Consider the following 26,740-nt stretch of genomic DNA (forward strand, 5'->3'; position numbering starts at 1 on the left):
TCTAAGGTGGTAACGTGGTCAGCATGCTTAAATTCACACCTGGAAAAGGTATCGGCACTTAGGTATCGGGTCTGATTGATTTTGCTAGTTTGGTTCTAGCGTTGCTTAATCTTTGGATGCCATCTGCTGCCTCTCCAACAATTCTCCTAAATGTAAAAATAAATAAATGTTAGTCATGAAAATTGAATTAAACAAGATTCAACAGTAGTGCTGAGCTCACCTATTTAACTTTGCAATTTTGTGCCAATCAGGATGGCTCATCGCAAAAGTGCCTGCCGAGTTATTGCCAGCCCAATCAACCTCCGACGGATAAACGCAGAGTATTTTGGTACTTTATATCTCCCGGTGGGGGGTCACATTCACTCTAATTGACTCTCAAAGCCAGCGTCGACCTCATTCACAGATTAATAGCACTTTTTCATATGAATATTTATTTAAAAATCCATAGTTCAATACAGAAATAGTCATCTATCATATATAATGAGACAATCAGTATTCAGCCATGCTTTCTCCGATTATTAATCACTGTTTAAAAAAAAAATGCATTTCCACTTCTTCAAAAATAAGTGCAAAGAAATCACAATAGAACACTGACGAAAATCATTTCTCGAGAGAAGGCATCGCACAATTTCCAGAAAAGATCAGTTAAGGCCATTTTTGTACAATTATTTTTCATATCATATATTTCGGTACACACAGTTGTATTGAAAAAAAACCCCAAAAAAACGAACCGGAGCATCCTTTGTCAAAACTGTACATGCAAACATAGTGCACATTGTTCAGAAGATATGATGAGCATACGATATATTATTTGGATCGCTTTTTAGTAAACAAAAGTCTTTAGTGTGTTAAACACCTCACGTTATCATTTGTAGAAAGGCAACACGCGCACATACACACAAGTTGAGCTCATATCAAATCTTTTCAATTAACAGGCTTGGAAATTTTTGTATCCGAGTACATTCTTTTCACAAAACATGGAATTAGGAAAGATGAACGTGAACCTTTTTTGAATTTGTAGCTTATTTTGTCAATTTCAAATTTCAATTCGCCATCAAAATATAAACGACTGGCCGAGCGAGGCGGCGTCGTGCAGCTGGCCGGGTTAAGAAAAAAAAAAAAAATGTTGTGGCCTTCCTGGAAGTGACAGTAAAAATAAAGTCAACTCTGAACCCCCGTGGCAGCGGATCAAAAACAGATCGTATTTTTCCGAGCGCTGTAATGAGCTCCTTTATGCTGACCTGCCGTCCTAATGATGTGTCCAGCTATGCCTGGAACGCAGTGGGCGACCAAATACAAACACACACACACGTGTCGGCCATGTTGGCACTGCTACAATAGAAAAGTGTCACAATTTGGCAGTTCACACTATTTGCTACCATAATCAATACAAAACAATAACGGGCAATGTTAGCAAGATATGTCATATTGGTCCCACAGCTTTAAATTCAATTGATATAGAAGGAGGATATCACATTTTGATCATCAACGTTCCATATAGTTCAGACATCGTTCACTCGCTTCACATTGAAGGAAAAAATAGACATTTTTTTTTTTGGACAACTAACAAGATGTGTATATTCTTTGCGTTTTTGACCACTGGGCTCTTTATGCTCAAACAACGTGAGAGGAGATGTTGTCGTTTTGAACATGAGAAGTGATATTATGACGATATGGTAACATAAAAGACGCACGTACGTTTATACAAACCCCCGAGCATGTGGGCATTACTGCCAAGGCCGAGAAGAGACAGAAAACAACTGTGTTTCCATTCATTAAGATAATAACGGATTAAAATAAAAAATGAAAAAGCAACAAAAATTTAATTTTGATTATAATTTTTTTTTTTTACATTGGTAAACAGGACCAATATGTATATATACCAGACTGTATGGATTAAACTTGTATTTCAGAAATTAATAAATTCTAATACATTTTTAAATTAAAAAAAAAAAACTTTTTGTATTCATATATTACATTTTTTTATTGGGGAAAAAAATACACTGTTTTTTTTATCCTAAAACAAAATCAGAATTTGTTGTTGCACAATTAAAACCTTTTCTCAAAAATAGGCAAATTTTACAAAACATTTTGTCTGTGGCCATAATGTTTAGAAGTGTAAAGCTGCCGATTTTCTAGTGCAATTTTCCCAGATTATGACTAAATCTTCCGAATAATAACTCAAATATGTCAACCGTGGCATTAACTTCAGAGGTATAGTCGTGTTTAAATAAAACATTCATACATATTGGCAACTTCAAACTAGCACATCAGTCGAAATGAATGGAAACACAATCGAGAGGGGCGGGAGATTGTCCGAGGAAGACATCACGTTGTCGCACACTCAACCCACCTCGAGACAGACGCATGGTTGGAAGAGGTAGTGCAGGGCCGCTTCTATGCATGCACGTGGTCCAGGCCACACTCATGCAAAAAAAAAACAAGCTTCATAAACACCAGTAGAGTACGGTACGGCACGGTACGGTACACAAGGGCTACCGGGACCTGCACTGTTGTGACCTGACGCGCATGTCAGGACAGAGAAAGAGAGAATATCACAGGCTTGATAGTGAAAATAGAAAAGTATGAACAGTAAAAATTCTTACTGTAAACAGTGGGTTAGTTTGAGAGCAAGACAAACAGGTTATAGTTATTTACAGCCGAAATGAGCTTTCCGTAAGATTCCTTCAAAAGTAACTTTTCTTGTCGTCATCCTGGTTTTTTTTTTCCACCAGGCTAAAAAATACAAAGAGAACATTCCAGTGGAAGTAAACAGGTAGGATTTCTTCATACGAGTCCAATCTCCCGGCCCGGCATGCAGCTGTTCCAGAATACGAGAACGACCACCGCGATAGAGCGGCTTGGAAAAAAACGCAGGGCGTAAAATCAAACTTTTCTTCATATTTGGGTTTGGATGGGCTGTCCCGGAGGTGTGTAGGGAGGCGGGGCGGGCGCCGGTTTGATACCGCGGGTCCTCATGTAGGAGAGGAACTGGTCTGGAATCTCAGCCAAGACGTCTTTGGCTAGACGGGCCATGCTGAGGATGTGGTTCCCCGTCCGGTCGATGTAGTCTCGAAATGGGACGAACTGGAAAGGAGAATAAATCAAGTATTTAAAACCATCCAGCTGAACCGGAGTTGGGTCATGTGTTAGTTGGCAATAAGATTTATTTTTTTAAATGAGAGTGGTTGTTGGGAAAAATGTGGTACATTATCATTAGATTCTATGGGTTTAATGCAAAATGTTCGCTGTATGGCAGTTTGACCTTGTGTCCAGGGAGCTTCCAACCGTTATAGAATGTTGCTATACATTTGTGTAAACCCCACCCATTGTATTTACTCAATAAAAAGTGGCCAGCCTGTAGAAGGGCACGGTTTTTGAGCAACACTTGTTGTTGTTTGAATACCGTCCCAAAAGCTTTGCGGCCATTGAAGACAACTCTCTGCCTCTGTAAAATTCTTTGTGAATGTTGAAGACCCAACAGTGGTGGTAACAATCATTATAAATAAATAAATAAATAAATAAATAAAACACCCAAAAAAAAAAGCAAATAAAAATGACATGATAATAATAATAAAAAAATAATTGGATTTGCCCACTTGGCATTTGCTCGTCGCGTTAAGTACAGTAAATAACTCCATTGCGTAACTCTGTTGTCGGTTACGGCCGCCCTACATGAAGACGGAGCGACGAGACGATTCAATTCACTTAATGAGCCGCTGTCACCTACAATTATAAAGACCATAAAGGAGACCAATTTGTGCTGGAAACCTTTTGGCCGCCAGATGCCAACTTCGCCGTGTCTTATTAGTTTGCCGATAATGAGAACTGCGATGGTGAAACTCAAACACGTACCTGAACGATATCTCTCTCTGCATATCTTCCTCGGGATGAAATTCGGACCTCGTCGCCATCTAATTCAATCATGGCTGATGGAAAGAAAAAAAAAAAAAAAGATATAATCACAGCCTTTGTCAATCAAAGGCTTTTCTTACCGTCAAATTCGGCTGGTCCAACCCCCACGATGATGATCGACATGGGCAGACAGGAAGCCTGAGGAAAAAAAATAATAATATTCATAATAATGGACCCTGAAGTCCACCGACAAAAAACGTGTTGACCTCAGCCTACAGAGATGATGTTATTTTTTTTTCTTATTTCTCTGTAAAAGGTCACATATCAAGCTAGCCGACCTCTAGACTCAGCCATGCGTTCTCAATTTTTTTGTTGTTCCACCATATATTTCACAAGCACACGGGCTCCCCTCAGGAATACATCGACTCGACAGTGATGGAGGAGATGGATTGAGGGGGCTGGCAACATTGCAAAACAACATTGCATCATCGTTTCATTCACTTGGAGATTTTTATGGGGGGGGGAACATTCCAGTTCTAGTTTGAGCAAGTTCCCTTACGTTGACTATGGACTCCTTGGTCTGGGCCATGTCTGAGATGACGCCGTCGGTGATGATGAGCAGGACAAAGTACTGCGATCCATCCTTCACAGATGCAGCATACCTAAAAAATAATAATAAATACACTCAGATTTGCAAGTGAGGTTTAAAAAAAAAAAAAAAATACACTCAGAATTTCCAAGTGATGTTTTTTTATATCCACCTCATTATTTATAATAAAACAGCAATGAGACATTTACAAGTTTTCGAACAAACAGTTGTTTTGTTTTCTTCTTGGCTCCCCGCTGAGTAAATGTCATGTGATTCCCACCTCGCCTCGTTCTACTGTGGAGGATGTTAATCTGCCGAGTGTCGATTCGGCAGCTCAATAAGGCTTTTCCTTTTCTCCCGTGTTCATATGACCTTTCGACTAAAAAGGCGGATTGATGATTTAAAGCACCTCTGAATCACTTCAAATTAGGACCCCTCACTTTTTTTATGGGGTTCAGATTGGATACACAATATTTTGTGTAATTAATATTTACTTATTTGTCCTGCTCCAAGTTGAGAATGCAAATATGAGGGAATTTGTACCTGGCGACGTGGTTAACCACGGGGGAAAAGTTAGTTGGACCGTAAAGTTGGACCGACTTCAGGCTCTGGTAGTAAGCTTCCATCACGCCATCGATTCCTGCACAGTAAGGATTCTGAGGGTTCCCGTTCTACGTAGAAAAAAAAAAAAAAAAAAGATCAAGGTTTGTCCTTATTTGCTTGACTGATGACTTGATTTGTTCTCACCAAAGCAAATTCGTGGGAGATCCGTCCGTCCGGAGGCAGTTTGGCTCCAAAACCGAGCGCGGGGAACATCTTGTCGCTGTCGTAGTCCTGAATGATCTCTCCGACCGCTTTCAGGGCCATGGCGTAAGCGTTCAGCTGGTAGGGGCTCATGTAGTGGAGTGAGGTGGGCTGGGCTGGGTTACCTGGACATGACAAGCAGGTCAATTCAAATGAATTCAAGCCATTTTGAAGCTTCAAATTTGCTTCATGAACCAGTTGTATTTTTTGGGTCAAACCAACAGTGCCATCTAGTGGAGTCAAAAATAGTCATGAAGCAAATTTGAAGCTTCATTTGCCCATGATGATCAGGAGTCGGAAAAAAACGACTGCAGGGCAAGACTCACCGTTAGAAGCTGTGAAGTCAATGGCCACTGTGAAGTTAATCTGCGTCCTTGGAAGACAAGGGCAGGGAGGAGAATCATTAATCAACAACGGCCTCTTTTATCACCATGTAAACAAAAGTCTCCATCGAACTATCTTGGCCGAGAGTGCAAACAGAAGGTCCTGCAGTTTTAGCGGTTAATAGCAAAACTGGGACCAATGGTTTAGAAATTAGTGGAGCGGCTGGATGTGGTCAGCCTGTCATGTTTTTTTTTTTTACACCAAGCATCAAATCTCCCCTCTCCAATTCTCTTCTTCTGTTCACTGCCACTCCATCACAGCGCTCACATGTCATCTCGCGGTCGGAAGAAGCCGGCGGCTTCATCCTATTTGTCACCTCAGCGGGCCAGAAGAAGTGGCGGGCGGCTCTACAAGCCATCAGTCGTGCTGACTGGACACTCATTGGTCCGGAGGGGGACGTCAGGGATGGACAGTGATCAATCTTGTCAACTTGTTTTTTTTAAAAAAAAATACAGAACTAACCGAGAGGCGGCAACTCAGAAGATTAGGAAAAACACGTTCCGGGGAGAAATAAAATTCTGACAGGGATTTACGGAGACAATGTCTTAATGTCACACTCTTCTTGAGGAGCTTTGAGAAGCTGTCGTGAGGCAAATGTCGTCAATTGTCATGACGGGGACCGGAGGGTCTTTTTTTTTTTTTTTTTTAAGAAAAGGTCTGTCATAATAAGACACAACAATTCACTCAAGGAAAAGAATAAAGCCTTTGCATCCTCAGAACACCTGCGGCGTCGCTGGACGGGCAGGCCCCATAACGGTTGCTAGGCAACAACAGTCAGCAAAAGTAGCCAGCATTTACCTTGGCTGCCGAGCAATGTTGACTTTAATTACGGCTCGCGATTGCCGTCTTTCTTTGTCAGATTGGGCAGGTGTTTATTCTATTTATTTATTTTTTTTTAGTGATCCAACTTTAATTTTATTTTTTGAGGGAAACATAACAAATGTCCAAGTGTCCGTATACGCTTTAAGAAGTTTGAGAAATCTAATTTGACTTGACGGGCTTACATGAGCTTTTCAAATTGTAATTCTACCCCCCACCGCCCACAAATCTTTGTTCTCCCTCTGGATGCCTGCCTCTTCTTACAAATGACATCTCCTCACAATATGTTCGCTTTCCTCCCGCTTCTATTCCGGTTTCAATTCAGAAAGCAAAATAAGGGGAGAGAGGGGGGATTGGGGTGGGGGGGGACAATATCTGTCACCATGAGTGACAGAGCAGCCATCAAAGGCGCAACTCGGAATGAAAGATATGGCCAACAACTGTTCATTATCACCCGAGACCTGGTGAATAGAAGCTTCTTTGTGAAGAACCATGGGTGGTTCCAACGCTTTATCGGGCGCCGTGAAAAGAATGAACGCGGCGACTGCTGCAGATTGAGACGGAGCCTTTTCCAAATCAGTCATTTATGCTAATGCAGCCAGCCGATCACGCTCCTAATTAGGTCCAAATGAGCAATTAGCTGATTGGGTTGAAGCACTGTAAAGAGCTGCCAATCAGAGAAGAAGCGAGCAGTAGGGGGGGGGGGCGAGGGAAGGCGGCACTAAGACGAGATAGAAGGGAATTTTAAAAATAGACACACATTGGGGATTTCAGAACATGGCTTGAGTGATTTTGCAGTATTTGTGTATGCAAGCGTGGTCATGTTTGTGTGAACAAGTCGGCCTCCATTATGCCAGTGGACCATTACGCTCCATTTAGGTCTCAAGCAGTGATACACCACTTGGCACTTTATTGGGTCGCAACAAGCGCTGGTACTTGCGAAGAGCGAGGGAGGGAAAAAAGAAAAAATCTGGTTTGTGGAGAGAGACCACATTTCTCCATTAGGAGTCGGAGGTACGCACGTGCCGGGTCAGGGCCGGAAAATGAACAGCGAGTTGCTCAGTGACATTCACTTTGTGCATCCCCTGCCATGTGATTCAATAGCGTATTGATTTCTTTCGAGGACCTCCGTTGTTGGAAATCAACGATAAAGTAGGCGAGATTGGATTCAATTGAGGTGGAACAAAAGTAATGAGACACCCACAGTGGTTTGCAGCCAATAAAAAAAAAATAAATGGTCACATTTGGTTGATAGATGAACAACAAGATATTAAATGATCTCAGTTGGAGGTCCGCCTGACTTTGGCCCGGGTCATTCTGGCTACCGCTCGCAAGTGAATATTTGCGAGGCATAATTATATTTGGCCGACTGCAGATGGCATGCCGTGGCGAGGTTATTGACCGGCGGCCGACAGAGCTCATTGCGGTTTTGGAACGGGTCGACAGACTAAATGTACTTAGCATATTTTGTATTATGTGTGTTCGTGGACGGCAAATGCACAGAAGACTGACGAGGACCACACTGAAGTCTTTTATTGACAATGCAAAAATAAATATCCAATAACTAATACAAATATAGCTAAGTCATTCAAATGCATTCACCCAGAAATGCATCCTGTCATGTTTTCAATTTTAAGGACGGACTTTCGTCATCTCACGCCTTTTCTGGACTTGCCATTGGTGCCATGGCAATGTCAAAGTGGATCAGGACTTGCTGGAGTCTCGGAATCCTGGACATTGCGCCTGTTTGTGGAAAAGCGTTCACACTGATTTAACTTCCGTGCATACTACCTTCATTGTCATTTACAACCATCACCGGAGAAGCAAGAGAAAAGAAAAGTTCAATAAATGGTAATTATAAGCAAAAAACAAAAAACAAGACAGAGTTTGAACATTAACACTGCACTTAGCATAGCAAAACAAACAGCTGTACATTAAATGTATTGCACTTACAAGTTAAATACAACTGAACCACTAGGGGAGGTAGAGGGGGCCAGCGGGGACACTGCCCCCCCCCCCTGAAATATGCTTGCATACCCCCCAGGTGCCAGGGCAAAAAACGACTAGGTAGGTAATATTCCAATTGCATGCAGATATATGTAAATATCACTTACCAAGCAGCTTAAAATTCGGCCATCTTGAAATCTTTGGGAAATCCACGTCAAAAATAAAATCGTCGTGGTGACTTCTGAGTCAATACGAGTTTGTCTTTCAGGCTATTTTGCTATGTGCGTTTAGTCGAGCTCTGTCGGCCACCGGAAGACGAGGAGAAGCGGGACGAGGCTCATTAAAGGGATACAACCCCAACCATTTTGCAGGCGGCGTGTTTCAAATAAAGACGCGGTCCTTCACTTACCCGCCCTTAATGTAGTCCAGGAAGGTGACTTCGATATCCACGAGGAACGACAACAGTGTTACCTTGAGAGAAAAAAGAGGAAAGGTTAAATCCGTGTCAAAAATAAACTTGAATGTTTATTTTTTTTTACCGTTCCAGAGTTGAGGTATTTTTTCTTTTTCTCTTTCTTCTTTGGATTTACCACCTGAAAAAAAAGAAATATTCACGTCCTTCACACCTGACCGTTTTAAAATATACATGCAAGCGGAAACAACAAAGTTGAATTCCAACAACCAAGGTTGTACGCTCTTATAAATATAACGACATGGTCAAAGTGAGGAGAGAGGAGAGAGCCTGGGGGGAAAATAACATGTGGAAAGTTGAGGATTTATGTGTTCACATTGAGTGTCACAAGTGAAGGTGAGGAGGAAAATATGGCTTGAACACGCAAAGAGAGTTTTTTACAATTTAAAAATTGCATTCCGCTACACGGCAATATCGGTTCGAATTCGATTAAGTGTTCAGCCCTAGCGGAAAGCTCATTATCGCTAATGGTCGTGCATTCACCTCGTAGACGTTGAATTGGCTCTGCCCTCGGGATAATTCTCTGTAGCTGGTGCTGAATTCTCCAATAAAGTCATGACTGCGGGGGGAAAAAAAAAACAAGTGACTCCGACAAGACGTGTGCGGGATAATTCATGCGATGTAATACTCGGGGCTGACTAACAATTTGTAAAGCACAAAGAGTTCTATTGAAATTTTCAAAAAATGTCATTGTGCTCTCTCTGAGGAGATAAATGATGGTGATGAAAAGAGGAGTTTCAATAATAAAATACAAATCCTTGTTAAGCTTTCAATTTGTGAACAAGCCAGGAAAATGTTACTATAACAAAAAAAATATCTGAAAGCTTTATATATTAAATTGCAAAGAAATTAATAATAATAATAATAATAATAAAAATAATACTAAATAAATAAATAAAATATATTACATTGGAATTGATGACGTGACTTAATTTTCTCATAAGGGCAATATTTGTGCAGACGCACAGCTCACAATGGCGGAAAATTCTCCTGGAAATGTAATCACCCGTCCCAACCCCTGAGACTTATCTGTGATCACATATTCATTTGACTTCATGATGAACTTTGAAGACACGTATATTACCTCTGTGGTGCAAAATTTACCTGCCGTCTCTGTCCCAGTCGTACACCTCGACCTTGATTGTTCTGTGTAAAAGAAAAAAAAAAAAATAATAATAATAATGAGCACTTGCTTCAAATCTAAATGAGATTTTTTTTCTGTTGATCCTGATAAAAATCGTTTCCGCAGTGCTCCAGGCGCTGCCGTTGCTGCAAAAAGGCGCCACCATTAAATCCCGCCAAAAAACAAAACAAAGGCATCCTTTTGCTTGCTGCGTGGCGAGCGACCCTCATTAAAACGAGAACCCATGTATCATCGCGTATCGCGTGACTCCATTTGATAGGAAAAATGCTAATTTCTTTTGGCGGCGCCGTCGCCGCAGCATCTATTCGGCAGCTTATCTCCATCTCCAAACATCTGCCGTCATATACTCGCTTCGTATCGTAATTTATCGATTTCCGTGCACCGCCGCCGCGGCTTACGAGGATCTACTGTACGTCGAGAGAATATCCTGCCAGAGGCCGATATTATTATTGTGGTTATCTCTCAATATTTCACGAGGTGAGGAATAAAAACAAACAAGGATGAAGAGAGAGTAGAAGCGACAGAGTGAGGACGTTTATTAAACGAAAACCGAGGGTGCCTCTAATGAGGCTAGACTTTGTTTTTACTGTAACCGCCGCGTGACTCGGCTTCCTCGAAACAAATTGGATCTAATTGAAAACACCAGAAGCCGAAGCCTTTCTTCATCCTCCTCGTCTTTCAATATAGGCGAGCGAGTCGAAACCCGAAGCGGATCTAATGGTCCTCGGAGCTCGGCGTAGGCGGCCGGATGAGCATCATTACGGGGAAGTAGGTGTAATAAAGTCAAGGAGCGGGGTCCTCATAAACCTGGATATTATTTTAAAATAGATATTTTTCTAAATCTCAGCCGTGTTCACACCCACAACGGCGCATATCTCGGTTTTGAAGGCTTGAAGTAGTTTCTCGCGCCGCACAAGCGGCTTAGTAGTTTCCGAGATTGGATGAGTTCTTATCTCACATCACAGACGCGACACAGAGGGAAGGAGTGGGAGTGGGTCCACTTTTGGTTTCCCGAGTAACCCATTGATAAGACCTAGCTTGACTCCACCGCGCAAATAATCCTATTGTGCCCACAATTGCACTGTACTAAAGCGCTGCGGTGCACTCCTTCACGACTGACAAGGTGTACAAAAAAAAAATGGACATATTTCCCTTTATGTCACACTTTTCGTTTGTAAAAACGAACATTCAGTGAATGCTTTGTTGTTGTTTTTTTAAGTTTGTTAAATAGCCCACTCCCCAGATCAGCACCAGGGACAGCGACTCTCTAGTTCATCATTGGCTGTGAAACAAGTTCACATCCACCACGGCGCAAAATGCTCGGCTTGCCCTGATTTTCAATAATATTAAGGGTGTTTTTTTTTTTTTGAAAAGCCCACAAAATCGCAGTCCCACTGTGGATGACATTTTTTGAACAACTACACTCCAGGACAAAAAGAGTCAAGAGGTTAAGAATTATGAAAATATGATGTGCATTTTCATGTTGTAAATGTCATCTGATATCAGCTTGAATCAAATAAATAATGCCATTTAATAACTTGACATTTGCCTAATTAAGCAATGCAGATTTTTCAAATAGATGCCGCTGGCATGCAAATATGTTTTTTTTGCGCTCCGCTGACTAACAATTTCTTTGTTGTCAGAAATGAAGAAATAACAAGGTGTTTCCCGACAATGCATTGGATTACATTTATAGCTGAGAGAATGCGGTCGTACCTGTCGTAATCGCCGTTGCAAAGAGCCCGGACGGGGATTTTAAAAGCCTGCCACACTGGGTTCAATGTGGTCTTCACTACTTCTGTTTTGTGGCAAATGGTGAACCTGCAGAGAGAGAAGGGCTATAAAAGATTAGCGGGGTGCTAAGTCACTTTGGTTACATATCGCACAACTCCAACCCGCTTTAAAAAAATATATTTTCATCCTCAACTCACGTGCCGTCCTCGTTGCTCCTGTAGAAGACCAGGAAGGGGTCCGACTTGCCGAAAAAATCCTTCTTGTCCAACTTATTCCCGCAAAACTGCATCATGACGGACTCCTAGTAAACACGCAACAAGGACAAGGCATAAATTAATTCAATTAAGCAAGGAGCATATTCAATCATCATTCCGTCCGCTCACCCTGCAGTTGTTCAGCTCCTCGGCGTTCACGATGATCGTGCCGCATTTCTTGCCGGTAATGCCTCTGTAAACAAACACACCCATTGAAAATAAGAAGAAGAATAAAAATCAAGGTTGCAGGAGATCTTGAATACGCTCACACCAACTTTTACCGAGGATGATTGATATTTGATATAAAAAGTCAACACTTATATATATTATATATATATATATAATAATTAAATAAATACAATTTTATATGAATTATATTATATTGTTATGTTATATATATATATGTATATAAAGTGCAGGTTGAAAGCAAGTACTGTCCCTTGAAAAATGTGAATGCACTAGTTTACTCGAAACAGACACGCATTCATAGTCGACGTTTCGGTGTGGTCACAAAAGGCGCTCTGTTGCGAGGGCGTGGCGTTTGCGGGTACGCTGTCCAGGAAAAGGCGAGGCAGAGGGAGAATAACGACATGGAAATGTGCCTACCACACACACACACACACACACACACACACACACACACACACACACCTCTCGAATAAACATCGCCTTGAAGGAGAACTTGACTACTTCATTAAAACACCCAACAGTACACACCCAAGGACGAAAGCAGTCGAAAGGTGTCGTCGTCCTCCCCCCCATCCCGTCTGCAGTTGAGTAAATAAAATCCCTCTGGCCTTTTTGTGATGAGAGCACAGGATATGACAAGCGTGTAGCGGTGACAGCAGCTTGTTGTCAACAGTTTTTTGTGATTTTTTTGACAAGCTTTTGTACTGTGGCACCTTTGAGTGCCCACAGCGACATGTCACCCAGAGATTCTTGCCATCTTTCACTGCGGGTTTCAACAACTATCATCTGTTTTGTTTTTGTTGTCGGCTAAAATCTATGTGATGGGGGACGACTCGTTTGAAGCAAGCACACTGGACCTCTTTTGGAAAAATGTCTTTTAATATGTTTAAAGTGTGTGGGAGGTGCAAAACTATCAAATCGTTTTTTTTGTTCTATATTGCAGATTTTGACCTTTTGCAAATATATCCCTCGAAAGTAAAAAGTAAACTAATAAAGAAAAGTCAAGAGTATCAAACAACTTAGTTTGTGCCGCTAAAGACGGATTTAATTAAAAGCAAGGAGCGACTTTAGCTAAGTGAGTAAGTAAAGTAATAATTACAAATATTTCCACTCGGGTCATGTTAAAGAAGACATTTTCGACACATTTTAGTTTCGACGCGACACGATAAAGCGCTGCTAAGAATACTTTCCGAGTGTGAGCATGCGAGAGGGAGGGAGAAGCAGTGAATCCTCTAATCAAGAGACATGGATTTGCAATCAGGGGGCTAGCTTGAGACAGGTAATTACGTTTTGGGCTGCGCAAGCACAAGCCAGGACAACGATGCTACCGTGTATCTTGTAATCAGCGAATGGGAGCGTAGAGAATACCAACGTGCTTATTTACCCCCCCAAAAAAATTCTTCACATACTGCAGAACCTCGCTTGACTTCCAAACCAGACAAATGTGTGCTCTTGCTGGTAATTCTATTTTTGCTATATTTTATTTATTTAAGAGACTACAGAGACTGAGGGGCAGTGAGTAGCCCAACCCCGATCTGGGTGAAAAATAGAAAATAATGTCATTGCCTCCTCTGTGACAACGGCATAAGGACGTTATACCGAGTGGGAATGTTTTCGGTGATGAAAATGCTAATTTTCCAGGCCGGTGTCTCGAGAGGCGCTCGCAAAAACACGAGTGCTCTCATGCAAATTTGCCCAAACAATGAGTCGGGGTGACACATTGGAGTGGATCAGACGTGAAGAGTCAAAAAGGGGCCCTCGCGAGATCTATTAACGTCGCGTTCGAGGCACTCGACTGTCGTCTGCACGTAGCCGCAATAACCACATTAACATTGAACGGTCAATAAGTTAAGTTTGAAAATTTTTGACACCTGCCAACGGTGTTACAATTGTGACCTCATGCACACCGGAACCAACCGGAAATTGATTGAACAATAAAATTAGCTCTCATTAAAATGGTCAGAGATTACCCCCTGATGTGTTGAGCAGCAGGTGTGCGCACGAGGCCCAACACACACACACACACACACACACACTCGGGAAAAACATACAGAATTATTAATAGACTTTGACATTATTGGTTATCCTTCCCTCAAATCAAATGTGGCATTCAAAAACATGAACGGCATATCAAGTCTCACCACCTGTGTGACTTGCTTCATCTAATTTAAGACATGTCAATCATCTCAAGACCAGCACTTTTTTTTTTTTAGCAATTAGTTTGACTGTAATTATTTTATTATTTATACAATTATTTTCGTATTATTTATATTATTATTATATTAAGTATTGTTGAGGCGGACTCACCCGAGAGGCTTTTCTAAGCGGCTGCCCAAAGATCCGACGGCTTCGCCTAGCGTACAGTAGGCCTGGCCCAGAAAGTCCTGACAAAGAAGAAGCAATTTTAAAAAGCGCATTTAATCAGTATTCAGGGCCAAAAAAGCAACGAAAGAAACCAAAAGGGCTTGCTGCCAGATGGGCCCAAATGCTTTCGTGGGCCCCTTTATGTTCCCTATTGGGAGATAATATTGGCAAGAAGATTGAGTCTTCCTCCCACTAGCCCTCACAGCTGCCCCGCTCAATTAAATTCCATTTTTGCAGTGCACATGATGAGACTTTGCATTGGAAGAGACAGAAATGCAGGCGAGGACGACGTGGAAAACACAGAAAAAAAAGATTGTGTCTCATTCACTGCCAACCCATTTTAATCTTTGACCTCTATAACGGCACTGAGCTGAGGCACGTTTATATTATGTGACGAAAAACAGACGCTCGCTGACCAAGAGTCCAATTTCCAAATCTATTTTTAGCTCCTGAGGTCGGCTTTGCGTATTTCAGAGCGGTTCTTACCCGGCTCCCCAGGTGTGCCTGCAGCCTACACCTTCCATGTTAAAACACTTCTAATGGATTGGCTCCGTGGCTTCTGCTTCCCCCCCCCCCTCCCCTTCGGAGAGCCACGCCATCTAAGGAGGGCTACCCGGCGAGTGCGCCGCCTCCTCCGAGCCGTCGTGCCTGTCTCTTCTTGTACGGGATTATTGATTTCGAGATGATGTGATGGCGAGGGGGGGAAGACAGATTGAAGGAGTGAGATGGCGAGAAGGAGAAACAGAAAGACATTGATAGAGGAAAGAGACAGAAAAGCCACAGTGGGGAAGAAATGATGGCTTGGAATTTGATTTTCTATCATTACCTTCGTGTTAGGAGAAGTATTACAATGATCTATCACCGCAAATTAGGTTTAACTGCAGTTGCAGTTAGTAAAAAAGAGAGACAGTGCGGCAAGAATTGTCATTTTCCCAGATAATAACAACGTCAAATTGTCTTTCACGAAGACGGACAAATTGATTATTGAGATTGCGTCCAAAAAGATACGGTAGACGTATACATATAAAAATGGCGGCTGGTCGGCTGAAAACTAGCGAGTTTACTTCATAGGTGTCAAACTCGAGGCCTGGGGGGCCAGATACGGCCCGCCACATCATTTTGTGTGGCCCGCCAAGACAAATTGTACGTCGACTTCATGCGTCAATACTAAAGTAAAAATTGAGTTCACTTTTAAAAAATAAGAATTAGTCCTAGCAATTTTTATTTCCATTTATTTTTTGAAATATGTTGCCCCTCCGAAGGAAACTATGACGATGATGCGGCCCGTGACAAAAATTTGTTTGGCACCCCTGGTGTCGGCAAAGTCACATTTATCACACTAACACGGGCTTTTATTGTTCCGCTAATATCTTCTCGTTTACTTAAGAGTCTTCATAGGAACCAAAAGCTGTGCAAAGAGTATTTTCCTTGAGTACATAATAAACACACTCAGTGTAATGAGTAGATTACTGTTGTGTGGCTGAAACTAATGGGCGTTATTAGCAAGAGCGGCCTGTCACCCAAAAAAAACTCCCAAAAAAACATGATTAGATCAGAAACAGAGTACTCACGTGTTTCGACAAGTTGGCGCTCTTGGAGTCCACGTCGTACCTGCGTAGTGAGGAAAGCGGGCGTGATTACAATATGATGGGGGGGGGGGGACAAGAGCTCAACACGACGGGAGATTGCAGACGGATAACTGGGTCAAGCAGCTTGTCACCAGCAATGGCACCAAAAGTGGTGGGGATGCACTTGGCGGTATCACCCCACTAAACTGACACTAAACGGACTAATTGGATGTCACACGTATGATTGTTGGGTATCGTCTATATTCTGTGCAATGGTCGGGTATTATCCACACCTCGACCCGCGCAATACCTGCCAAGAGAAAAATTTGCTGGGAAATAGCTCGCAAAAGTGCAGAGGCTACTTGAAAGGATTGGGCGCAATCAAACAGGCCATTTGCGGGATAATCGGAGATCATTTCACAGCTACATTCAAAGCGAATTGCCGTTTGTTGGATAATATTTTGTCGGGCACAACTTAAAATTTGGCCAACCAAGCACAGACTTGAATCATTTTTTTCCCATCTTAAATAAATCTTAAATAAATAAATGTAAAATATAATACTTAATTGAATTAAATAAAGATGTCATTATTATAAAATAATATTTTATTTATTTATTTTATTTATTTAAATATATGCAGACAATCTTTTTAAATGCATAAGAATCTGATTCGAATGCTTCTCCCTGTCTACTTTGATATCGCAGCCATCATACTCAGGTCACGGTTGTTATGGTTACCCTCGCTACACTGTGCATATAGCCCGAAACATGACACACGAGGTACGTGGGAATACTTTACACACATAAGAACGTCTCCCCACGAGGCCTCGAGCAACAGAGTGTGACAGCCGAGGTTAGCTGATATATGTACGCTACGGTAATCCATGTATACACAAAAAGAGACACGCCCCTGGGACACATCCTCATGCTGTTTTAATTCATGTTGCTGCCCGGTTTGGACAAAAACAAGAAGGAGAGGAAAATGCTTCCAATCGATCGACCTTGAACCCGACAATCGTTCCCAACTGCCCCACTTCAATGCTATTACAGGTAACGGAGGGATTGTGTGTGACGGGCGAGCGAGACGCCAAAAAACCGCAGCGGAGAAGCTATCGGATCGATGCTCGTAATCGAAAAGATGGATGCTACAAAGAACTGTCATTCGCCGCAGAAGATAGTCATTACCTTGACGGCTGAGATGATATTTTCAGCACTCTTATTGAGCAGGCAAAAAGCCAAGACTTTCAATCAACTCTGAGCGAGGAATAACTTTATAAATCCCGGCGGGTTCGTCGGCACGTCTCCTTAGAATATAATTAGTCTGTGTCTAATAAAATAAACCCGGCCAAATGCTGCCTTAATTCAATGAGGGATGAAATTGGAGATGGGACGAGGGGGGGCATCTGCAGGCAAAGCGGGCAAAATTCATTTTCCAAGAAGTCCAAATAGCCGGTGGGCTCGGCTCAAAAATAAAAACAATCTCGATGTACGTTCCTTTGAACCGATACCTAGGGAAATAAGTGACACCTCGAGACTCGATTTAAGTGGCGGCCAACGACCTGGGATCATCACCGAGAACGCTTACTTACAAGTCAAATCGAAGGTTCTGCCGTTCTTCAAAGAAGTAGTCCAAAATGAATTTCCGCACAAAGTCCGGATTAAGCGTGTTGTCGATCACCTCGGTTCTCCCAAACTGAAATCCAAAGACAAACAAGGGGTAGATCTTAAGACACTTGATACCTCAAATGGAGCTAATTCACCCAAATAACATAGCGAGATAAGTGTTTTAACAGGCCATTAACGAGAGTGGCGGTGACTCATGAGCATAATTTCTCCAGTTTCTACTCGGGAAGGAAAAGTGGCTGGTGAGACTATTATACCAAGCGTTGGAGTAATCAATGCCGAGCGGCTGACAGATCATGTCAATGAGGGTCAGCCGGGCTCTGGTTTGGCATTTAGCGTAGCTTATTAACAATGCGCGCGGGCGACGGAACTACTCAGACCCGTGAATAACCGTAAATGATTGCGCCGAGAGATTTAGCCTCTCATTACCATTTATGAATTTGAATACTTATTGTGGCACATGTGCGCCGACGGATGGACGTGTCTGGCATGTTGTGTTGTTGAACTAAATACTAATGTTGTAAATGTGCAAAAATGTAATCGGCATGAATCGGCAAAAAAATGGCAGATTTTCGGCATCGTTATAATTGCTAGTATCGGTCAATTAATCGTATGAAAATATTTCTCATTTGTGAGAAAATAAATGTGAGAATATTACATTTTCTAAGAAATATTATTCAATAATTAAAACAAAAACGTATTTATATTATTTTATTAGTTTTTCTTACCCACAATACCTCTGGTGTAATTCCAAAAGTGCACGTGGCCTTGTATCTAAAATTCAACACCCACCTCTCTCCATTCCTTGTTGCCCATGCCTTGCGTGTAGAGGACGCAGACTGAAAAACACACAACGGTGCACGCGACATTAAAACCATCATCAAAGATTCAATGCGTGTTGACAAGCGACGGATGTATAACAATACGCTTCCCGTCGCCATCGCTAGGAAAACATCAAAGCCTAATAGTCTACATTTATACACGATGCCGCAATCACACACGCACTTTGGGGTATTATGCGAGTTTCTTGAAAATAACTAATAGCCCTTGCTCTTTGATGTGATTTCAGATACGTGTGTATTATATTTGCATATTGGTGGAAAATATATATATATCGTGGATGGAGTTTCAAGTTGCTCTTTTCCCCAACGGGCCGTTACGTTGCCACCATTCCGTTAATCCTAACAGTCAGCGTCATCACCTTGTCATCCGTGTTGCCGCCAACGTGCTGACATGATTGTGCCGTGTTTACAACTCGCTTGCCCCGCCCCTCCCCTTTGTTTACATCTTGGCAACAAAAAGTGGATTGTAAACATAGTGTAGCACAGATAAAAAAACATAAATCAGGAGGGAAAGGACCACTGGAATCTGCTAAAATAACATATGGTGTCCCTCAGGGGTCAATTCTTGCACCCCTTTTGATCAGCATTTGAGATGTTATGGAATCTAATAAGTTGGTGGATCAAAATGTCCTTCCTTTTGTTTACATCTTGGCAACAAAAACAAAAAATAGTCTTACTTGGGTCCGATTTGGAGAAAGTGTCTCTGTCCAGCAGGTTTCTGTGGAGATGGAAACAGATGCATGATTCAGTTTCTGCTTGGCTCGCGCCAGTGAGTGGATTTTCACACATGGACTATTTATGTATTCCGCTCACCGTGCGCCGCCGTTACCATAGCTCACCGACTACTTTGCCAGCTAAATATATTCGTTTGTTTGCACTTGCTGGCGGACAAAAGAAATTTGCAATTGATAGACGAGTAAGAAAGTGGAATTACAAAGAAGCGGAAGGAGACAGACGGCTCGGAAAAAATTAACCGGCTGGTATATGAATGTGGTATGTGAGCTGAAATGATGATTTCTAATTTGAGGATAGAGTGATGGATGATGGTACTTCATTTGCTGGAGAGGAAAAAAAAAAAATTCAAGCATCTTGCAGAGTGGGGTCGCTCCATTGTCAATGAGGTTAAATCAGTGCGGTGCGGAAAAAGCTTTGATGAGAAGATGATAGCTATATGGAACGGATATTTCAGATTATCTACAAAGGTCCTTTCACACGACCCATCCAGGCTATTTTTTTCAGAAGTTTAACGAGGTCCAAATGCCATCTGCTATAAGGGGATGCAACTTGAACCCCTAGGCTGAAATAGCGCCCCCTAGAGGCAACCACTGGGAATTTAACGAAATGACTTTACAGTGTTTAATAACGCTTCTTTAAAAATGTTCATCTGATTATGTTATTGATCAATTGGCCGGTTGGTAGAATAGCCAATCGGTAGTCAGTATCAATCGTGGCTTGAATGCTGGAGAATTTGGCGTCAGTTTCCCATGCCAAGTCGGGGGCGGAAGGGGTTGGAGGGGGAGTTTAGGGACAAGTTAAAATCCACATTCTCCCCTGCAGAGCATATTTAAAGCTCCACGGTGTACGAGTGGCTGCTGCTCAAAGCACATCAGGCGTGGTGGCACTCCAAATGGGCTCCTGGGCTCCCCCTGTCAGCGTGTGTGTGTGTGTGTGTGTGTGTGTGTGTGTGTGTGTGTGTGTGTGTGTGTGTGTGTGTGTGTGTGTGTGTGTGTGTGTGTGTAATACACATTTTCAGGATTTCCACCTCAGAGGATAACGTGAATGATTCATCTGGCTCTCTCTCTCTCTTTCTCTCTCTCATTCCTTCCCTGTTTTTTATCCCAAGGCAGGGGGCAGAAAACTAAAAGCTGCCATCCGATTCAGACAGGTCTGCAGGGATAAAAGGTGCCCGACTCCAATAGTTCTAGGATTTTTTTTTTTGGGACCTGAAACGTGCTGCCATTTCACACTGTCAAATTGTTTACTATGGTTGACAATCAGGAAAAAAAAAAAACATTAGCAGTGATAAAGTGGGGGTTTAAACTTTCACATTTTTATTATCGCTCATGGTCAACAAACACCAGCCCGATTTAGAAATCATATTTAAATGTCAAATGTTAAAATATTCTGCAATCTGCATGAATGCATGGCATTGCCCTTTTCAAGTACTCGCTTATACAGTCACCAAATAAAGAGGGGCATGATGATTAATCGTACATGGACTTAGCAAAAAAAAAAAAAAAAAAGACATGAGCTCATTTGTTTGCATGAACGAGAATGTGGAAAGTCATCTACCTCCCCGTTGACGTGTTAGTTATAAGCACTGGATTAGTGGTACAATCGAGACGCACAGGAGCTGAGTCACGCTCACAAAAAAATGCTTCACATGCAAAATCCAAGTCTGCACAAATTCCCATCATCATTTTTGTATGATATCTAATGTTTCCCCAAAGCGTCGATGGAGGCCAGTCGGACTAAACTGCACCGAAAGCGGCGTGCCAAAGGCAATTAAGGTAAAAGCCACCGGCGCAGATGTGCGCCCAACATGACGGATGTGCAGTTTGCCGTGTGTGCGTGCGCCGAGATGTTCTCTTGGCTCTCCCCGAGCCTTGTCAGGAAGAATTAGGGCAGCCCTCTCGGAGAAGTGGAGAGGAAAAAAAAAAAATACAAGCTGCTGATGCTCTCCTCCTTTTTTCTTTCGTGGCCTGAGTTGCTCATCAAATAGGATGGATCAATAAAAAATGCAAGGCGAAAGAAGTGATGGAGGTGGAAATCGCCACGTGTGATGGGAGGAGGAGGAGGGGGGGGGGACAGGTACTTGTGGCTGTGTGCTCGATGGCCTGTTGCGAACATCGAAGCATGCCCAGTTGGGTTCCCTCGTGCACTGCGTCTCCAAGAATATTTCTGCTCTGTTGCTAGGCGCAACTACACACCGAATATTGGTAGTTATACTGTACAGCCACTCCAATCGCAAATCCTCCGTGGAAAGAAAAAAGTCTCACTATTTTTAAACAGAGGTTAGAACCATGATGGCAAAGAAATTAAATGCAGGACAAAGTTCCAGTGCAGCATATTAGCGCCTATCTTATGAGCATTGGCATTTGAAGTTGGCATTTGCCCTTCGCTGTTAATTGTGGAGTTAGTAGAGCCGATAAAACAAACAGATCTCATCTCACTTAATGATGACAACGATGCCATTATCACTTTTTCCTGATCTGATATGGTGGAAAGGCACCCGCTGATAAACACGTGTCGCTAACTAAGGTGCGCCACGCCATTTGTAAATGTTTGGATATGATTAACTGCGTACTGGATCTATTCCCAATAGTCCTCCAGGCTCCCTCCCGCATGTTTTAATCACACTAAAATTCCTAACGATGGTAAACAGAGTGCAGCATAGAAAAACGAATTGCAAACATTTGTGTGAAACTGTTCTAGCACGAAATGGAACAGTCCTAAAATAGTTCTGAAGGGAAAAGAGCTATTGTTTGACCACTGGAATTTTGCTAAAATAACATATGGTGTCCCTCAGGGGTCAATTCTTGCACCCCTTTTGATCAACATTTGGGATGTTATGGAACCAATTCAAAATTTGTCGCTGGTATGACTCGACCGGGGTTTGAACTCACAACCTTCCAGTCTAAGGGGGGACACTGTACCACTAAGCCACTGAGCCGGTGAATCAACATGTAGATGAATCGAAATGTCCTTCAATTAAACAAAAAAATGTGCTGAGGAGCATCAGCCATTTTTTGGGGGGGTGGGGGTTTGACATTCAAAATTGACTACGTGCTTGCAGTCATACTCACAAGGTGAGCACGAGTGTCGAACTGGATAAGCACTAGACCGTGGACAAAGTGTGTGCATGTGGTCTCCATACTGAATGTGTGGAAGTGTATTTAGTTCAGTCTCCCCAGATCCAACTTTTTCAGGTCACGGTCAAATTGGCGGCCGAGAGAAGGAACTAGAAAATCCCTTTTTCGTGATCAGAGCAAAACACTCTCCTGGAGAAATGCGCCACTTGAAAAGGAATGACCTGTCTGCTATATCTAGCTAGCGCTACTTCATTGATTTCAAAATCGCAAGTTCTTCAATGAGAAATATATTTCAATGAGCACGGTTCTTCGGAAAGGATAAAATAGCTCAAAGCGACGATACTGGTCAAGGCGCCTCAGCGAGGCTGTCAGTCTGTTGCTATGGTAACCATCCAGCTGCAAGTCAATACACCTCAATTATTTCACATAAAGTGATGCTATATCTCTTGAATATTGGGAAAGGCATAGAGGCTGAAGTCCAGTTCGAAATACTTTTACCGGAGGTCATCATCACATTATTTATTAACTTCAGCAATGATCACAGAAGTTTTTGCAATTCACACACAGGCACACTGAGTGACTGAGACACTGAGACACAAACACTGAATCAGTCAAAGGAAAAAGAGCAACAGAGGGAAAAGGGTCGATTGTAATTTCCTCCCGGTGCATAAATCTTTACAGCCTTGGGTCTGAAAGGCAAAACCCGATTACACAACACTATTCGGGCCTGCGAGACAGACGCACATCACACACACCTCTCACACACACATGTCCAATGCACCAATCCAAGAGATCAATTCATGGCCGCCTTGAAAGGTTTCTTCGATACACTGTAGCGCTATCGGACTGATTGCCGCTGCCTTTTGTGTTTTCTGTCAAAACCAAGCGAGCTCCCTGCTGCTAAGGACCCCCTCTATACAGACGTGGAAAAATTTGGTTACGTCGTCGTCACGCATCCTTTTGTGCGTGGAGCTGGCAATCGACGCAGCTCTCAGCGGGAAACCCCCAACGTGACGCTTTTCCGGTATTGTTTTTTAAAAAAAGATGACCATTAGTGAAGCTCTTGGAGGGCTACAAAAGGTCAATATGATGCCTTCTTATAGAATGAAGTGGGCGAACGCCACCTTTTAATGATCGCTAACATAATAAAACGTCAAATCTTTTATTGTGTCAACAGCAATACAGGCTTGTTTTCTTTTTCAACTTTTTTTTTTCTTCTTTTCTGCACCATAGAGAATATCCGAGAACCTGCGTGTTATTATTGTCAACAGCTCCAAAGTTTGCTGACAGTGCTAAGCCCCTGGCACGAAAGTCAGAGAGAGATCGGGGGGCTGACAGAAAAACATTTCCTCTGCGGTGTGAAAGAAAAAAGAAAACTGTCAAGAAGCCAACTAAAGAACAGCCTATATATCTCTTTTTATAAGATGCAACAGTGGGGAGAATAAAAAAAAAATGATATTTTTTTTACTGAACCCGATTTTTCATATCTAATAGCTAAGGCATTTAATTAAAAGCCATGTTAGCTTTAAAATGTGCAGCTACAAACGATGATGGAATATTTGTACTCGAGGCTGTTCTCCACAACAGAGTCCCCTCGGCCCTATGAAGCAGACAATAACTCCACCTCGGAGTAATTTAATCTTCACTTTATGAGTGAAGAATAGCTTCTGTGCACTGCGCTATTGCAGGAGCTACAAGTTCTTAGCGGAGGAGTATGCTAGTTTTTTTAATTTTAAATTTTTTACCCAACAGTACTTTTTTTTCATGTATATGCCTTTAAAAAAGAAGTGCAGGGTCCGGTGAGTGATGTGGGAGTCAGAAAATGCCATTGCAGGATGTTGTGCGCTTAGCTTAGCATGGCTAACGGTTAGTTTGTGTCCCCGGCCGTTTGTCATGGCCATATAAATGCGTTTAGTCTGTTCATTAAAGTGATAAAACCGGCGCCCGAGTCTATTTTTAAAAACTAATGAAGGCGTGACATCCGGCTCGAACTACCAATATAAAATTAGCAAAGATAATTAGCAGCAATACAGGAAGAACACAAAATGTCCACAAGTAATATCAACTCATGTTTTTTTTTTATTCATTGAATTTATTGGCCGATTACATCGCTGTGTTGTAACAATATAAATCAGATTATTATTCCACCTAAACAACCTGAACTAAAGTGTACCACTTGGTTGTCTTGTCCGTACACTAAGCGCTGGTTACAGTCAATTGATTTGAGCTGATGCTACTTCTCGGGTATCGATCGGCATCATTTACAATCCCCTTAGAATCAGAAACATTATCCAAATACGTTTCGGTTGGATTGCTCAATATTCCCAGCAGCGGGCCTCACTCTCTCCACACTCGGCCAGTCATTCAGTCCATTAATTATGAATATGTGATCAATAAATGGAAGTCAAGAGATGATTCAAGTCGCTTTTTGTCCGAAACAAAAAGGTTTTCTTAAAACGGGTGGAATTTTCTATGGGAAAATCCCTTGTGGCACATTTTTCGCACTAATTAGACGCCTCTGTGAAATACAGATATGATCATTTGTGTCACGCTATTAGCCCCGTTATATTAATATCTCTATACTGAATAAGATTTCACACTCCCTCCCTATTGTCACCTCGCACACAATAACTTCAAAACCTGCGTAACCATGGAGACTTTGTACACTGGCTGGTGTGTGAAGAAGAAAAAAAATAAAACGCACGACATTTGTAGAGCGAAGGCATTTCAGCGCTGCCTCGGGTTGGAAGTGGGTGGATGGCCACCAAAACAAACGCGACCCCCCCCCCTCCTCCTCACCCTACCGGAGGGTTGAGAATTCAGGTGACTCGGACATGAGCAAATTCCGCCAAAACACGTTCATATAATCTGTCGGAACGTAACATCTTTCTCCGAAAGGCAATGGCTATTACTATCCATCCATTTTTCCTCGTACTTGTTCCAATTCAGGTCGAGAAGAGGAAGCTGGGTGAAAAAACAAAGCAGAGGCAGATCAAGGGATTCAATCCCAGATCTGCAGACTGTGAAGCAGAGATACCAACTACTAGGTCACATCCGACATCCCACAGCAGAACTCTCAGATATAAATTGTAAAAGAGGTTACAGAGATTAGGCTCGTAAAATGTGCCCTTTTATTTGATAGGAATAAAATTCTTAATTGGAATTCCATTTGGGAGCCGTCTGGAAATAGATGAGACATATCAAATAGCGTCCATGATTCCAAAACATCATTACACATCCAAGGCAACCAACTTTAAAGACATTGAAGGAGTATTCTGTTCTGTTTGTTTTTGTTTTCCATCCTTCAAAGCCACTGGGCGTACGTCCCTTTCCCCCCCCCTGAGGTCCCTCACCGTGCCTCAGAGGAAATCCCCACCCAAAGACATGTTGACAACAGAGGTTAAAATCCACCCCTTTTGCAGCCTTCTTTCTTTTCAATGTCACAAAACGCGCCCACGTTCCTTCTGTCCAACACATGCTCACATTTTTGCATTTCAAACAGCACAGCTGCAGCAAGGAAACGTCACAACAACAAAGACTCCAGTGTCTTTGACTTTACTTTGGCTTGTCCTGTTGATGACGTCACGAATGTTTGTTTTGCAAACTTGTTTGTGACATAATACGTTGTCAACTTTAAAGGAAATTGAATGACACACGGAAAGTTGACGGTATCCACGTAGCGCTGACCAAAAACACAGAACGGAAATTGTTGATATTTATATGAAAAGATTCTTACCGGCAGGAAACTGTGATTTCAACTTTGGTAGCAGGTATCGACGCGTTGAGCGGGTCGAACTCGCCGATCGACGCCATGCTCAAGAAACTGTTCATCCTGTCCCAAAATCGAAGGGGAAAAAAAGATCTCACGCCACTTTGCTGTTCTGTTGTGGTCCGCCCTGTTTTTCTCTCCTCAGCGGACGGCGGCGAATGAGCGACGCGGTGGAATGTGAGCCGTCCCCGGCGTGAACCAAAACCAGGGAACCGCTGACAGATGACAGCTCCAGGCTGGGAAGTTGTGACGTCACGCCACGCCCACCTTCTTTCCAACACTTCCTACACACTTAAGTTGTCTTGATTTTTTTTTTTAAGTAATAAAGTATTATTGTGACGATTAATAAGTGTGGAGAGTGCGTCGACGTTGTCTGACGTTATGACATTCCTCGGTAACGGGGAAGGAACTATTTGACGCAGCGGCGGAAGCAAACGTCGGCATGCAGCCAAGAATGCGCGCTCAATTACCTCCTCACTCACCTTTTCTTTTATTGGTTCATACACTTAATATAATTGAAAATATATTTTTTATTACATATATCATTACATGATGTTTTAAGTGTGTTTCC

At 42.3% G+C, this 26,740-nt stretch overlaps 1 protein-coding gene across 1 annotated transcript; it reads right to left on the reverse strand.

The window, feature by feature from the left end:
* Positions 1 to 448: 448 nt before the first annotated feature.
* Positions 449 to 26,478, reverse strand: LOC147040291 (copine-8). Its single transcript, XM_085902094.1, has 20 exons — positions 26,137 to 26,478; positions 19,266 to 19,306; positions 18,539 to 18,585; positions 17,713 to 17,816; positions 16,127 to 16,166; positions 14,499 to 14,575; positions 12,132 to 12,195; positions 11,946 to 12,049; positions 11,731 to 11,835; positions 9,975 to 10,016; positions 9,354 to 9,429; positions 8,938 to 8,991; positions 8,808 to 8,869; positions 5,575 to 5,621; positions 5,192 to 5,373; positions 4,988 to 5,115; positions 4,415 to 4,517; positions 3,996 to 4,053; positions 3,856 to 3,929; positions 449 to 3,087 (listed from the first exon to the last, which is right to left on the reverse strand). Exons 1-20 carry the CDS (start codon positions 26,229 to 26,231, stop codon positions 2,899 to 2,901), a joined length of 1,692 nt encoding a protein of 563 aa, XP_085758220.1. The 5' UTR covers positions 26,232 to 26,478; the 3' UTR covers positions 449 to 2,898.
* Positions 26,479 to 26,740: the final 262 nt, after the last annotated feature.

The sequence above is a fragment of the Syngnathus leptorhynchus genome, chromosome 21 (assembly GCF_054491065.1).
Source record: "Syngnathus leptorhynchus isolate UIUO chromosome 21, UIUO_Slep, whole genome shotgun sequence".
In the NCBI taxonomy this organism is placed as follows: domain Eukaryota; kingdom Metazoa; phylum Chordata; class Actinopteri; order Syngnathiformes; family Syngnathidae; genus Syngnathus; species Syngnathus leptorhynchus.